Here is a 15190-nt window from a genome sequence, read left to right as displayed (position 1 = left end):
AGAGTTGAAACCCATACATCTTAAAAGTTGTCAAGACAAAGAAAGAATGATCTAACAATCGTATTAGTTTTAAATTTTATTTCTGTCTTTTAGAGTTTACCTCAGACCATTTTGTGTCACATGCAAACCTCACAAATTCTTTGGCCCGTCTCCACATGATTAAGGGAAATGTTGGCCCAGAACAGAACTTTGTCATCTAATAATCCAGGGGGAAAGTATGGCTATTGCTCCCTTCTCCTAGATTCATTCCTATGCCATAGAATATTCTATGACATGAAGCAAAACTGCTGGCCTGAAAACTATACTTTGATATTTGAATGTATGGCTCACAATAGAAAAGTATTCTAGCTGATCTTAGAGGCAGTGAGTTACATAATAATGTCCAATGTAGTATGTGGTGAAAAAGATTCACACAAAAAAAGAAGATAACATTCTGTCATTAATACTCAAGAATATTTAACAGTCTTATTCCCTTCTCTTAAAATTGTTTTTATAAAGTAATCTATTCTCTTATATTCTGAGCATCTGGTTTTATTACTTTTACCTTTTTTGTCAGAATAGATTACATCCCGGATTCTTAGCTGCCACTTGCACTTTGCTGAAGCTCAGAATTAACATTTTAGCTTGTCACAAATGACCATATTATGAACCCAGATCAGATTATAGTTGAAGGCTAACAGAAAGAATAGCAAATCAACAGAGAAAAACACCTTGCTTAAATGTAAACATGCAGGAATAAGAACAAAAGCATAAGGAAAAGTGCCAAGATTTTAATACCGTTTTCCCCAAAATAAGACCAATCAGACTTTTGAGCACAAGGCAATAAGGCCAAGAGCTTATTTCAGGGTTCAAAAAAATATAAGACAGGGTCTTAGTTTCGGGGAAACACGGTAGATATATGCAGCATGGGCTAAATGGGCTAGAGGTAACTTGTATCAGATCATAAGAAACTATTGTTACATTTTCTGGAATTTTGTGAGAAATTGAGAACAATGCTAAGCCGCAATGCCTAGTGTGCCATTCAGTTGCCATTCACAGCTAGCAGTGCAACACAACTGCAGCAATGGAATCATGGCTTTTGCTAACTCTTTTCTATTGTAGTGCAACTATGTCATCTCCCCCATTTAAGAGAAAGAAAATTGACAAAATTTACAGCTATCATCTTCCATGCAAATCCTGCCTTCCTTCCTTTATTGAGTGTATCCCTTGAGTAGAATTTTCCCCACAGAAATCTGGATTCAAGATTCATCTTTATTTTTCTTAAGGAAAATTGCTATCATTAAAAAAACCAGATTCTATAGTTTCTGTCTTGAAAACTTCCAACATATTTATTTTACAACTAGGAAACATTTGATGATGTATAACCAGTTTGCTTTTTAAGGAATAAATCCTCAAGAATGAATTGCAGCCTTTCTCATTAAGTATTAGGGCTATAATTACAGATGCTCAAAGGTAGGATTGTGTCTTGAAGAATATATTGCACATTTTGATATTAAAGAATATCTAATCTAATCCCACAAAACATATCTGATCTGTGGATCACTTCTGAGCTTATTTCTAATTCTCTCAAGTAATGCCAAAGTGTATTTAATCAATATATTTTTCATTTAACACCACTTTTCTATATGTTAAAAAATATATGGCAGTGATTACAGATTTTCATTTTATTGACAAAAGCCTAATATTTATTTATTGAATTTATATACCACCAATCTCACTTTAATAGTTTCAAGCCAGGAAACAAATTCTCAGGAATAACCTCGCTCTCTATAGAAATGGCTGCCTATAGAAATGGCTGTGGCTTGCAAGTAGCCCTGTATTTCTTCTGAGATTCAACCATCAATACTTACATGGGCAATGTCCCCCTTGGTGCCAATGACCCTATCCTGAGAATGCTTACTGAACTCAACATAATGGTCATCCGTGAAGGAATGCCTGTGAAGAAAAAAGCACATCATCAGCCTACTACAAAGAATGAAGCTTTCACTCAAAAATCTGTGCTTTTATCTAGCATATTTGAATACATCTGCAATAGCACTTAGACTTCAGTATATACTTCTCCATAGTGCTTTAATACACTTTCTATACAGTGTCAGCATATTGCCCTCAACAATCTGGGTCGGAGGATGGAAGACTGAGTTAACCTTGATCCAGACAGGCTCAAACTCCTGGCTGTGGGCAGAGTCTGCCTGCAATACTGCATTCTAACCACTGTGTTACCATGGTTCTTTGTATACATAATACACAATAACTAAGGAACTAATTGAAAAAAGTATCACACGTTTTGGCTACCTTAAAGAACCTGAATATTACCAAGTATTTAAAACCAAAAAGTTTTAAATATTAAAATATTGCCCGATTAATGCCCTGCCCATTAAAGACAATTAAATCACCATATAGGAATAGTGTTTTTAACCCTTGACAACATTGTGGACTTTAACTCTTAGTGCTAGGTGGAGAATTATGGAAACTAAAGTCCACACATCTTAAAGTTGCCAAGGTTGAGAAACACTGATAGAAAGCATACATACTTGGTTTCAAAGACAGATTTCATTCCCCACAATGCAGAAAGTGGCTGGCTCCAGGAAGCAGATGTCAGCAATAAAGAACCATCCTGCAGTTTGGGAAGAGAAGTCAAAGAAGCAGACACTCTTTAGGCATGTGGACAGCATGTGGGGTTTCTTTTAAGAGAAAGAGGAAGTCCTACCTATGTCACAATATACAAAATACTTTTCTAGGCAAATAATACTCTTGCCAACTTAAGGCAGTATGATCACAATTATACAAAGGTAAAACCACTAACATACTATTGGCTTGGTCAGACCAGGTGGTTATTACAAATCAACTATCCTGAACAATGATTCCATTTCAGGCATAAGCCAATGATCTCCAAAGAGCAGAAAATAGAGACTGGTTTTGGAAACTCATCTCTTCCTCAATCTTCTGAATGTTCAGAAAAAAAAGTTTAAAAACATCTAAGCCTTTTTTTTTTTGGTCTTTACTCATACATTCTAGTGATTCACCTGCTTTTGTTTTTAATAAGTCCCCTCTACCTGCCCTAAGCTGTATCTGTATCTGTACTGTACTATACACTCTACACTACACCACCCTACACTGAACAGAGAGATCTATGATAGATTACAGGTAGTCTTCAATTTATGACTGGTAATTTAACAACCGTTAAAAGTTACAACATCCTCAAAAAGGGTGCTCTCCACCTGTTCACATTTATAACTGCTTGCCATGCACCCAACAAACATCTGATTGCCATTTACAGTCTTCTCTGCCGGCTTCCCCAGAAAGTCAATATGAAAGATGTTCTTTGGCAGACAGCTTGCCCAGATATGAGAAGGAACTCCAAATGGAGAGCCGAGACGCTGTGTGATAAAGAGCACTGAGGGGAGGTGGGGGAGGCCCTGAGAAGCCGGATGCATGCGTGTCTCTCCCTAAGGAACTGAAAATCCTGCTTGGATTTCAGCAGGGAGCATTTGCAGCTTCTGAACTGAGCCTACCAGGTTCTCTTCCTCCCATGCCCCCCGGGGCACTTTGCGCTCCCTACTTGGGATTGCTAAACAACCTGTACAATCACTTAACATCTAAAATCAGTCACATAACATCTTACTTAATGATCCTTTCACTTAGCAACCGGGTTCAATTGTGATCGTAAGTCAAGGACTACCTATATTTTAAGCAATTACTAAAAATTCTGCCTGCTGTAACATCCAATCTCTGTTGTGCTATCAACACAATCTTGTCACATTCTCTCATTCCCAGACTTTTGCCTAATTTCTCAATCCTTATGAAAGAGAGAATACTATTATTAAAGCACACCTGACCTGAATATTCTCAGCCTTTTCCTTACCCTGGATGGCTCAAGGTGCGTGATAGCAGAGTTATGGCACTTGTAGCTGGCCTCCTCCTGCCCGCTAAAGACATTGTAGAGTTTTAGGTGCCCTGTGCAGGTGCCCAACATCAGGAATCGCTCCCGTGCAGAAAATGCACAACACGTAAAGCCACTTTCATCTTCATTTGCTTCCCGGAACACAGAAATTGGACGGAACCTGGGATATGAAAGAGCAACTAAGTAAGAAAATTAATTTTCAGGAAGGGAAAAGGAGAAACAGGAGCAATGGCCAAACGCGACTGAAGTTGGGCAGCTGCATCTTAGTCTGCTAGGAGAAAAGACACGGCTTCAGCTTTCTTCATAAAGGAAGAAGGATCTTGCCAATAGCTCAGAAATGCTATAGAGGTGATATAGCAAAGTCTTCCTTGTGGTCCCAAGGCAATCAGTTTTGTCCAAGCCACGGTATGGCACCCAAATCCACTTTCTAAATGGCATGGACCAAAAAATCGTAGGAATAAAGAACCATCTTCCTTACCTGCTAAATATAAGGTGTCTATCAAAGCATCCACCATCTACCCCGCCATACTTTGGGAAGGCTGCCCTGCGGGTCAGCCGCGAGGTAAAGTTAGTTGGCGCTTGGCGCCTCTGTTTTGGCTCAGGACACTGGTGGGGTGTAAAAAGAGAAAAGGGGGGGCAAGTAGCTACAGGGTTTTTGCAGCGCGCATGCTGCTCCCTAAGGTACTCTGTGATTATACTGTCCAAGGTGGGAGGGGAAGGAAGGTGTCTGTCCAGCTGTTTTTTGATAGCTGGACTCTGACTGTAGGCGCCGTGGTCTGATTTTTGCCGAAGCACTCTGATTTTTCTGCCATTGCAGGGAGATGGTCTCTCACGAATAAAGCTAATCCTGCCAATCACTGGGGTGTTGGTGGCGTGAGATGGGCCTGGCAGTGCAAGTGGGCCCTGGCAGCCAGCTGGCCTTGGCTGAGGGTGAACAGAGGAAGCACCAGAAGCAACAGAAGGATGGTTAGTCAACCGGGCCGCAATGCCATTTGCTATGCGAGGGGTACGAGGCAGAGACACAGGAGATGAAGTGGCAGGAACTGGGGTGAAGGCAGAGGAATGAGAAGCTGCTGTCATGGGTAGATCTGCCTCCTTTGTAAGGATGGTAGCAGTTTCTCCTAGCCCTTTAGAGATGAGATGGTTCCTGATCAAAAGGAGCAGCTCCTTCTCAGGAAATGAAATCCTCGACTGGGCCACCACATCTGCCTTCTGCAGTCGGGCCAGAGAGACATCGGTCCCAATCAACAAGGGTTTTCCTGAGACACGCTCTATCAGCTCCGCAGCATATTTGCAAAACTTGACATGCTCGCTGCGCTTATCCTGCAGCACAGGTTCCTTCATTAACTGCTGGATCTGACAGCTGCTGAACAGGGGCAGCTTGCTGATGATCTGCCGGACTGTACTACTTCGCGACAAGCCAACCAGGGCTTTGCAGGCCAATGCTCGGATCTGGTCTGCATCTGTAATGGGCATTTTGACAGAGAGCAATGATAACAGCACTTTGATGCCATTGTTTGACTGCACCACGTTCCACATCTTGGCCAAAGTATGCTCACTATTCCTGGGTGTTTGGGGGAGTGCACGACGAGGTGTGCCAGAGATAAATTTGCCAATGCTGGAGATACGATTGTCTGGACCGCAGACACAGTTAATGATGATCTGAAGGGCAGATTTCTGGATTTCTGCATCGTGAATAAAGAATTCACCCTCGGCAAGCCCCAAAATGATGCTGATACCTGGAAAAAAAAAGTGAATTAAGTTAGCAAGTAAAATGCATCACACATTAGTGTAAGAGAATGATGGCTCTGCTTGTATATTTTTATTTATTTATTTTATTTATTTATTTGATTTTTATACCGCCCTTCTCCCGAAGGACTCAGGGCGGTGTACAGGCAAAATAAAACAAACAATACAAAGTACAATTTAAAATGCGATTTAAAAAACTTATTTAAATTAGCCTGAAAATTTAAAATTTACCATACATTAAAAACCCCATTTAAAATTAATAAAAATTTGACATTAAAATTCAATTCAAGCCAGCCCCGCGCGGATGAAAAGGTGTGTCTTCAGTTCGCGGCGGAAAGTCCGAAGGTCAGGTATTTGGCGTAAAGGGGGAAGCTCATTCCAGAGTGTGGGAGCCCCCACAGAGAAGGCCCTTCCCCTGGGGGCCGCCAGCCGACATTGTTTGGCGGACGGCACCCTGAGAAGTCCCTCTCTGAGAGAGCGTACGGGTCGGTGGGAGGCAAGTGGTAACAGCAGGCGGTCCCGTAGGTATATTATAGGAGCGATGTATCTTTTGACTCATGTAATGGTGCACAAATCTATGTTTATCCAGTGAAAATGCTGAGCAGTACACAATACAGACTAAACATTATTTTTCTCACCTGCCTCTCAACCGACCCTATGAAATAACCCGGGATGAAATAAAGAGACTCCTATAAGGATTAGCAATAGAGCAGTCAAAAAGAGTGTTGAAGGCAGCTTCATTCTAACGATCCCCTGAACAGCTCATTCTTTCAGATAATTCTTAATGGTATAGCATTAGATTCTCTCACAATAATGATTAGGAGTGTATAATTCAAACAAATAATTGGAAGTGAAAACTCTGAAGCTGGTGTGTGAGAGAGAAAAAGAGCCAATGACAAACCGGATATCTTTGCTTCTAGTTTCCCTTTCAAATCTATCTATAGACCTTAGTGGGAGGCAGACAGCAGGCTGATGAAAACAGTGATGTATAATAGAAACCCTATTCTTTTTTAACGTACTTCATACAAGTTTGTCGCTCGTGTACAAAAGAAGTGAAGCATAGGGTACAATACTGTTTTAATCATTTGGACAAAAGCAGCAACATCCTGCAAATGTCCCCACCACCTGAGTTCTTCTGTTCAGACAGATGAAACCATCCAGTTAAAAAAGAAATGAATTTGGAATAACTGAGCCACATATTCAAGAGGATCCTTTGTTACAGTTCATTTGCTCAGAACTTAAAAGTTTTACATTGGTACAAGTATTCATAGGAAGCACATCAAGAGATCAGGTTTCACGTACCCACTATAGAAATAGATGTTCCTCCCTCATCCACAGTATCCACTGCCTCAGCTAACTGTAATTGAATTTTTGGAACCACAGTGAGAATGGCCAAAACATCCAACGCATAACGCACCGTGTCGTTTCTGGTAAACAAAAATGAAATACATATAACTTAAAGCATTATGAAACATATTAAAGGAATAGAGAGCTGAATCAATTCATAGGATAGCCCTTTTCAAAAACAAGAGAGTGTATTTGTTTTTATTAATTTTATGGGTATCTCCAGAAGTCTGTGGAATACAAACTGTATTTAATATTAATAAATATATATATTAACTACAGAGGCTAGTTGTCCTGGAGCAACTGCCAGCTCCATCTCGATGGCAACTTTTAAGGTATTTCATATCCTGTTGTTCTCTCACCTTGCATAGTAAGTCTTCCAATTGCAGGCTATTGAAATAAGTTGAAGCATGAGCTGTACACAACATAGCTTGAGAAACACCTCTGCTGGATCCCAATAGAGCTGACCTGGTCCATATTCTATTAAAAACTCCATCATTTCCACAATCTGTTCATGAGTATAGGAACAAGCCTGCAAGTAGAAGCAAACATTCTAATAGCCTTATCATCACCTACCCGGAAAAATTAAGACAAACACCTTATAAAATAGGGCTATTGTTTTTTTTTTAAATCCAATCTACCTTTTCACTAAGGAAATCGCACTGATATTCAAAAACTAACCACAATTGGCTTATACAGTGTATAATTATACAGTGTATAATTGCCTTATACACTGTAAGCCGCCCTGAATCTTCGGAGAAGGGCGGGGTATAAATGTAAACAAAAAAAAAAAATATTTAAAATCTATAAAAGCACAAGATAAAAACAGGAGCGCATGTTTAAAAACCCAATGACCTGATCCATTATTTTAAACTGCAAATCCAAAAGCATTCAATATTAAAAAGACTTTGATTCTATAGATAAGATTCTAAAAGAGGACGAGGATTCTCTACATTGAACTAGATCCCCCGCAGCAAGCTGAAAAGTGGTACAATTAAATTGCAGCCCCAGAAAGAATATGCCCTAAATTGGTCTATGAGATGCCAAATACAATCACAGCAAGGACCTTGTATTCCCAGAGGAGATATCAGTTGCTGTATTAGATGTACAGGTAGTCCTCGATTTACAGTTCATTTAGTGAATGTTCCAAGTTACAACGGCAGTGAAAAAAGTGACTTTTCACAATTATGACCATTGCACCATCCCCATGGTCATGTGATCAAAATTCAGACACCTGGCAACTAACTCATAATTATGACAGTTGCTGTGTCTGAGGGTCATGTGATCCCCTTTTGTGACCTTCTAACAAGCAAAGTCAGTGACAAAGCCAGATTACTTAACAACCGTGTTACTAACTTATCAATTGCACTGATTCACTTCACAACTATGATAAGAAAGGCCGTAAAATGGGGCAAACTTCATTTAACAAATGTTTCACTTATCAAGAAAAATTTTGGGCTCGATTGTGGTCATCAGTCGTGGATTATCTGTAGTTGAAAACCCTTCTTGAGATCTATTATTGTTCTCTAGAAAAGGCAAGAGCTAGAGGTTTATAATTTGCAGCAATGTACTGCCTACCTTATATGGAGGCTGTGGATGGATCAGAATTCCACCTTCTGTGCGTTGAAGTGACTGCTTCACTTGCTCTACTTTGATGGCAAGATGTGCCTCAAAATACCTGCGCATGGCCATGCAAGTATGTTTTCCAGTCTGACGGCTAGCAAAGATCTCATCATCACTTAGCAGCGCACCTTGGGTTTGCAAATTTAAGATATCAAGAGTGCTAATCTAAAGTGAGGGGGGAAAAAACCAGGCTTACTACAGTTTTATTTCTAATATCTAAAGATTTCTTATCTTACATTGGTTAGCAAGTTCATTTAAGCCACACACACATCCCTCCTGCTTCTTAGCTTGCTGGTTGCTTTGTTCAAATTTTCATATAACCAACCTTACAAAAGGAATCCTTCTAAAACCATCAGGTGCTCATTTGAAGATATGGACTCAGCATTCACGGTACAAAGTATCACACAAAGTATTTAAATGGAATATATGTAAGTTGTTTTTGGACAGAAAGCCACATTTGCCTTTTAGAACAGGGTGGCTAAACTGAGATTCCAACATATTGAATATTATTGTTTGGTGGTAACTTTTGAAGGAGCGCTTAAAGCCTCAATCAAGACTCTCAGAAAATATATGCAACCTTAAGTTTCTGTTTAACACAAAGCAGAGCCAAACTGAAAGGCCAGACCTGTAATGACATGCAACTTTGCCACCCAAAAAAAGGAAGGTAGCAGTTCTGAATTACTTAAGAAAAGCAAAACACAACCGTTTTAAGACTTACCAAGTTAACTAGGCGCCGTAAGCCATCATGCCTATCAAAGAGCTCTAAAACTGCACGGAACGAGAAACAAATAGAAAAGAACATGGTAGCATGGCAGCAGCCTGATGCGTGAGAGCATTCCATCAACCACAAGGTGTAGTTCACAACATCTGATAGTACGTGGGGATGCATGCATACCTACAGAACAAGAAAACACTGTGATCGTTTGTACTTTTAGTAATGGGAACAATATGTAGACAAATCCTCCAGCAACTGCTGTGATGAAAGGGATAGCAGTCATTGTTCAATTTTAATTACAAAGATGACACACATCTTAAAATTTTTTGAACTGAACAAAAGTCAAAAATGAACATTTAGGATACAAATGCAGAAAACATCCAAATTCCAATAAAAACGCTACTACAAAAAATAAATAAGTGGTTAACATGAACACAGGGTATCTATGCTTGGAAGATAAGTAAACAGTTGAAAACGACAATGAAAACCAAAGCAACACACCACAGAATTCTGATTTTAAAAAAGCATTGAAGCAATCCTTTCTTTAGAACTAGTGGATATATCTTGCTGAAATAGAGTTGAATAAAATCCATGTTATATTACATGAACAAATGTATGCCTTGACTATTGCTGTCTTCAGGTAATGTGATACAGAGACTCTGACACATTCATTTTCAAGCCAAATTAAAAAATGTATAATGTGTCTCCCCTGCTGAAATTAACAGGATACTCTATGCAAGCAATAAAACTCACCTTTCAATAAAGATGTATATCTAACTGATGACCTGTTCTCAACGTCAGCTAGTTGTAACTTACCAGTAACTATTACCCTATTATAAGCTATCACACAAGTACACTCAAAATATTTATTTTGGATTTCCCAAAAGGTGAGGACAGCTGGAATTCTAGTCCCCACTTGAAATACGCAAGCCCTTTTCAAAGTGTACGGCCTCTGGTGGCAGGATGTGCTCTTACCCTTTCCATAGCATCCTGATTGTAAGACAAATAGTATAAACACATGGAGACACCTGTGGCTGCCATAGAAGGGCGAGGAATCTCCAATAGCTTCTGTACTCCTCCGTGAGCAACAAACTCCGTTGCAAACTTGTTGTGGAGCAGCAGAGATGCCAAATACTGCAGACGAATGCATAAAACCATTGTCAATTATAAGGCAAGTGGGCTAATTAAAATCAACCTAGCAAAGCTTCCCACTACAAATGAAATATTCTTTCTTGTGTCCTGTGAAAAATTGAGAAGCTTGAGATTTCACTCCATTGCTCTCTTTAAGAAAAACTGTAATTTGAATAAGAACAGGTTCCAATTCAATTGCTTTTGTAAAGTTTAAATAGATAATGTTCTGTCCCCAAGCATTACATAATCATTACATAATTGTCCATATTGAAATAGTACAGGTTTATTTAGAGTATCAGTATATGTCAATCTTCTGGTAACTACCCGAATTGAAAATGCTTTTCCCAAGCACAAATCTCACAAAATTCTCTTCAGCAAGATGGACTGAACTGAAATCAGCAAGAATTCCAGCAAGAGCTTTTAGTTTAAAATCAGTATCTATGTGCATGGACATGTTTTTTCTTCCCAAAAGCTACAGATTTTTGGCACCAGATGAAACGATGGCTGGGGGAGATGTTAACTCAAAACATAGAGTTAAAGCCAGAACTTTTTCTTTTGGGTATTATAAAGGACAAATATAACAAGGGAACAATATACCATATTTTTCAGAGTATAAGACATACCTTTTCCCCCTCTAAACGGGGTGAAAATTTGGGTGCATTTTATACACGGAATGTAGTTCCGCCCATCCACTGGCCCCCACGCTTTGGCCTCTGCAATTTACCTCCTTGCAGCAAGCAGCAAGAAGAAACAGCCCATTTCAGCTTCAGCACAGCCTAATTAGCACAAGTTGACTGTCCCTTGGATCAGGCTCCCCACTTTCAGCTGTGTCAGGCTGCAGGGATTGCCATGGCCTATTGCCTAGTGGGCCTCTGCTGCTTGCTGCAAGGAGGTAAATTGCTGGGAGCAGATTTTTTTTTTCTTGTGCTGATCAAGCTATGCTGAAAACAAAAATGAAAGTAAAGCAGGCTATTTGCTGTTGCTGCAACGAGTCAAAATTGCTGGGAGGCAGAGGCAGAGTTCTTTTTCTTGTTTTCTTCACAAAAAAAGGTAGGTGCGTCTTATAATCCGGATCGTCTTATACTTTGAAAAATATGGTATTTAATGTTACATATTTTAACAGCAGCAAGATTGGCATTCACCCAAAACTGGAAAAATAAAGAGACCCCCTCAGAAGAAGAGGTATTAAACAAGATACTGACTTGTGCTGAAATGGACAGGTTGACTCTAGAACTCAAAGATAAATGCGATACGGAATATTATGAAATCTGGAATAAAATGTATTACTAGTTGGAGGAGGAGGAGGAATGTCGGGACAAAGGATTATTGACAAGTTGAAAGTTTAGAAGTTTTCATGTTATTATTCTAGGACAAATAGGAATGGTATTGGTATTGTAATTTTCACAGACGAAAGAATCTATGTGTTTGAATTATAATAGATTGTATATAACATAGCAAAAATGAACTGTATTTGTTGTAAGGTAAAACTTGATGGAAATGTTCATACCAGAAAAGTTGCACCATGTTCAATGTTTTTAACTGTACTATAAATAAAAAACTTTTGAATAAAAAAAGAACATGTTTTTTCTTTACAATTTTATATCTGTATTAACTCATTGTGATCTGTATTTTTTGAGTAGAAGACTCATGATCTGTTGCAGATCAGGAATGTTCAGTTAGCAATTTGTTTTTAAATTTGTAATCTGCTTTGTTAGTGATATTCTATGAGATGGCTTTATACACCATGGAAAAAAGAAAAGAAAGGCCAAATCTTCTGGATACCATGCAGTTTGTACCGCATAGCAAAGAAGTTTACAGAGTGAAAGGACACTTATCTCACACACACACCAGGATTAGGGGTAGATCCCAAGTAAGAGGTTCCCGAGAAAACAGATCCTGACACCCACAAGCCATACCAGGAGGCAGGAGCAGATGGGAGGATCAAGGCAGATTCTGAGAGTGGAGGTTTGGAACATCCAGTCTTTCACTCTGTTCAACATTTCAATATTTATAACACACATAAGAACTCTGTAAGTCTCGACATCACTAAAACCCCTTTTGTCTTTAATCTGGAGTACTGTATAGCTCTTAAAATATAGCTGTTGTAAAGAACAGAAACAAGGGGCAAATATTTCAAAGCCTTCAAGAAAAAAAGTATTCAGAGCTGATGTTCTTTCTGTACCAGTCCTTCCAGACTAGCACCTCAATATTCATAATTTCCCATCCAAATAGTAATGGCAATACTTGGCTAGAATAAGAATCCAACTACGTAGTTCATGCTGATATTGGGCCACAAGGCCTCTTGTATCTATGAACAAACAGTTCATAATGCTATTGTTTACCTTTAGGGCTTCAAAAGTAAGCAGTACATCATTGGTCCGTTTCAAGTCAATATAGAACATCATCAAATCTCTTGATCCAAGTTGCATGAAGATAGGCAGCAACTGTTGGGGGAAATGTACCAAATACTTTAAGATGGAAATCTTAAATATTTTCTTTCTCCTAAATTTAGAAGCAGCCAGATGCAAAGTATGGTTCACCAAATTTCTCCTACATCATGGATGTCAAACTCGACACATTACATTGATGTCACGTGACATATCACATTTTTCCTTCGCGAAGTTGGGGTGGGCGTGGCCTGCGCATGACGCATCCGGCCTGCGGGCCACCACTTTTGACACCCCTGTGCTATGTAATCTTGAGGATGACACTTAGACTGCAGCTAAAACAATTTCCTCTCATATATTTTTATATTAAAATATATAGCGAGGGGAGGGGGAAGCAAGAATGTTGTTCTGTAATATTACTTCAGTATTTCTTTCCAACACATCCATTATTTATAATATGATCTATTTTTCTTTATAATAAGAGTCTGCATAATATGGGTATCTTTATTTATAAATCAGGGGTATTTATAATATGACTGAAACATTAACATCCTGTTCTAAGGCAAGCACATAACAAAGCACAATTAATTGGAAAGACAGCTCCAAAGATTATCTTTTGCTTTTTGCAGGACACCTTTGTGTAAGAACATACATTGAAGAGATTATGATTCTCCATAATAAAGTTTAATTTCTTCCTAAAAGAAATGCAATTATCACGTATCCTTCTGCTTTTTTAAACCTACCTCTTGATACTCCCCTAGAGGAGTCAGATACTGCAGGATCAGTCTTTGCTCTATGGCGGGGGTCAAGGGATACAGGTTATAATTTGTGCCAATCACCCAAGGAGACATCTCAGACCAGCTGCTATTAGACAGTTCAACAAACATCCTTTCTGGTTCAGAAGAGAAGCCGAGTTTTTGTTTTGCTTTTCGGAAATTCTCTTTTTCGTGTTGCTTCCCTGATTTTTTGGCGGCAGAATTTACCCGACTACTTGTCTTGTGATTTGAGTCAAGGTTAAATGAAATCTCCATGTCCCCCGTCACTTCCTCCTGCTCACCATCCACAGCCATCTCCCCATAATCCATGTCCACAGCTTCTTCATCTAGAGGCAGCAAGGGGTCGGATGGCACTTTTCGAGGACTGGGACGCTTATTTTCATGTTTGGTGTTCATTTCAATGACTTGCAGCTCTCGCAAACGTTGAAGGACAAATGCCACCTTTCATAAAGAGTTGAACATGCATCAGTTTAACACAGATCTGCTATACCGAAATCAGTTTGCTCAAAGAAACTCAAACCCATTATTATTATTATGCCATTCACCTTCCAAAAAGGAAACACGTAAGAGGAGCAGCAAAAAAAAACCAATTTCAAATGCTGAATATTTAAATACACTACCTTTGCAAACTTAAGGTCACTTATTATTATTCTAAAACTGTGAGGGAGTACAGGAAACTGGAGTCGGGGAAAAGTTATATTTCAAAACCAAACATGCCAATATATGAATCTGTTTTCTCCACTTGCAAAGAAGGACATTTCTAAAATTTGCTGCAGTTTTTCTACGTTCATTGTGATAATGCTCCAGGGGCCGAATAAAAGCTTAGGGCTTTCTACTCCAATCACACAGTTCAATACTTGTCTACAATATGTTATGGATATTTCCTGTTTACCAGTTGGGAATTCTCATCTCTATAGTTGGCAGCGATATCTTGATTCTCCATGGCACCTCCAAGCAATCCAGTTGCGAATGTCCTTAAAGGCTGATCAGCTTCTCGTGCCCACTTGAAGAGATTCTCAACAATGCCTTCCTAGAATAAGGGGGACAATGACAAGAGGGGTGTATTTAGGCAAGTTAAATTCTTCTCAGCTTACATTCCAATATGACATCTACTCACATATAAATCCCATAATCTATACTGGGCTTTGTTCCAAAAAGAAACTTTTCGGATTAAAAAAGCAGATGAAGTTGTCGATACGATCAACATTTAAATGATTTTTTAAGCTATAGTTTTCTTTGATTTTTTTCGCAGTAAGACTTCCTACTAAGAAAGAACAAGCACTTGTTAAACTGGACAGCAACATAATTTTTCATCAAATTTGCTGCAGTCAAGCATGAAGAAATTTCTGGCTTTACGTAGGAGTTTTTATATAGTCCTTCTGCATATTGGCATGTAATTCAGAAACTCAGTGCAAAAATAATTCAATTCTGGCTACCAGCTGCAAACTGTATCGGGGACTGTGTGGCCATGGAAATTTACAGATCACACAGAAGGCACTGAATGCATTCAGATGCCAGGTAAAGCCAAAAAGTCTTGGTCATAATATCAACTGCAATGTGGATT

The 15190-nt window shown here is 39.1% G+C and overlaps 1 protein-coding gene across 5 annotated transcripts in view; it reads right to left on the bottom strand.

Annotated features, from left to right (window-relative positions):
- The window catches only part of DCAF1 (DDB1 and CUL4 associated factor 1), a 51460-nt gene that overhangs the window by 18075 nt on the left and 18195 nt on the right, over positions 1 to 15190 (bottom strand). For all 5 annotated transcript variants that reach the window (XM_058165994.1, XM_058165990.1, XM_058165991.1 and 2 more), the window contains 12 exons: positions 14519 to 14656; positions 13594 to 14067; positions 12806 to 12907; positions 10308 to 10466; positions 9336 to 9512; positions 8573 to 8782; positions 7357 to 7526; positions 6953 to 7077; positions 4380 to 5640; positions 3863 to 4061; positions 2532 to 2614; positions 1851 to 1935 (listed from right to left, as the gene is read on the bottom strand). In XM_058165994.1, the coding sequence (XP_058021977.1) occupies positions 1851 to 1935; positions 2532 to 2614; positions 3863 to 4061; positions 4380 to 5640; positions 6953 to 7077; positions 7357 to 7526; positions 8573 to 8782; positions 9336 to 9512; positions 10308 to 10466; positions 12806 to 12907; positions 13594 to 14067; positions 14519 to 14656 (3183 nt within the window). The remainder of the gene's footprint in view (positions 1 to 1850; positions 1936 to 2531; positions 2615 to 3862; positions 4062 to 4379; positions 5641 to 6952; positions 7078 to 7356; positions 7527 to 8572; positions 8783 to 9335; positions 9513 to 10307; positions 10467 to 12805; positions 12908 to 13593; positions 14068 to 14518; positions 14657 to 15190) is intronic.

This window comes from Ahaetulla prasina, chromosome 2 (genome assembly GCF_028640845.1).
Source record: "Ahaetulla prasina isolate Xishuangbanna chromosome 2, ASM2864084v1, whole genome shotgun sequence".
Classification (NCBI taxonomy): Eukaryota; Metazoa; Chordata; class Lepidosauria; order Squamata; family Colubridae; genus Ahaetulla; species Ahaetulla prasina.
The sequence above is the reverse complement of the archived record's forward strand: the minus strand, read 5'-3'. Positions and strand labels throughout refer to the sequence as shown.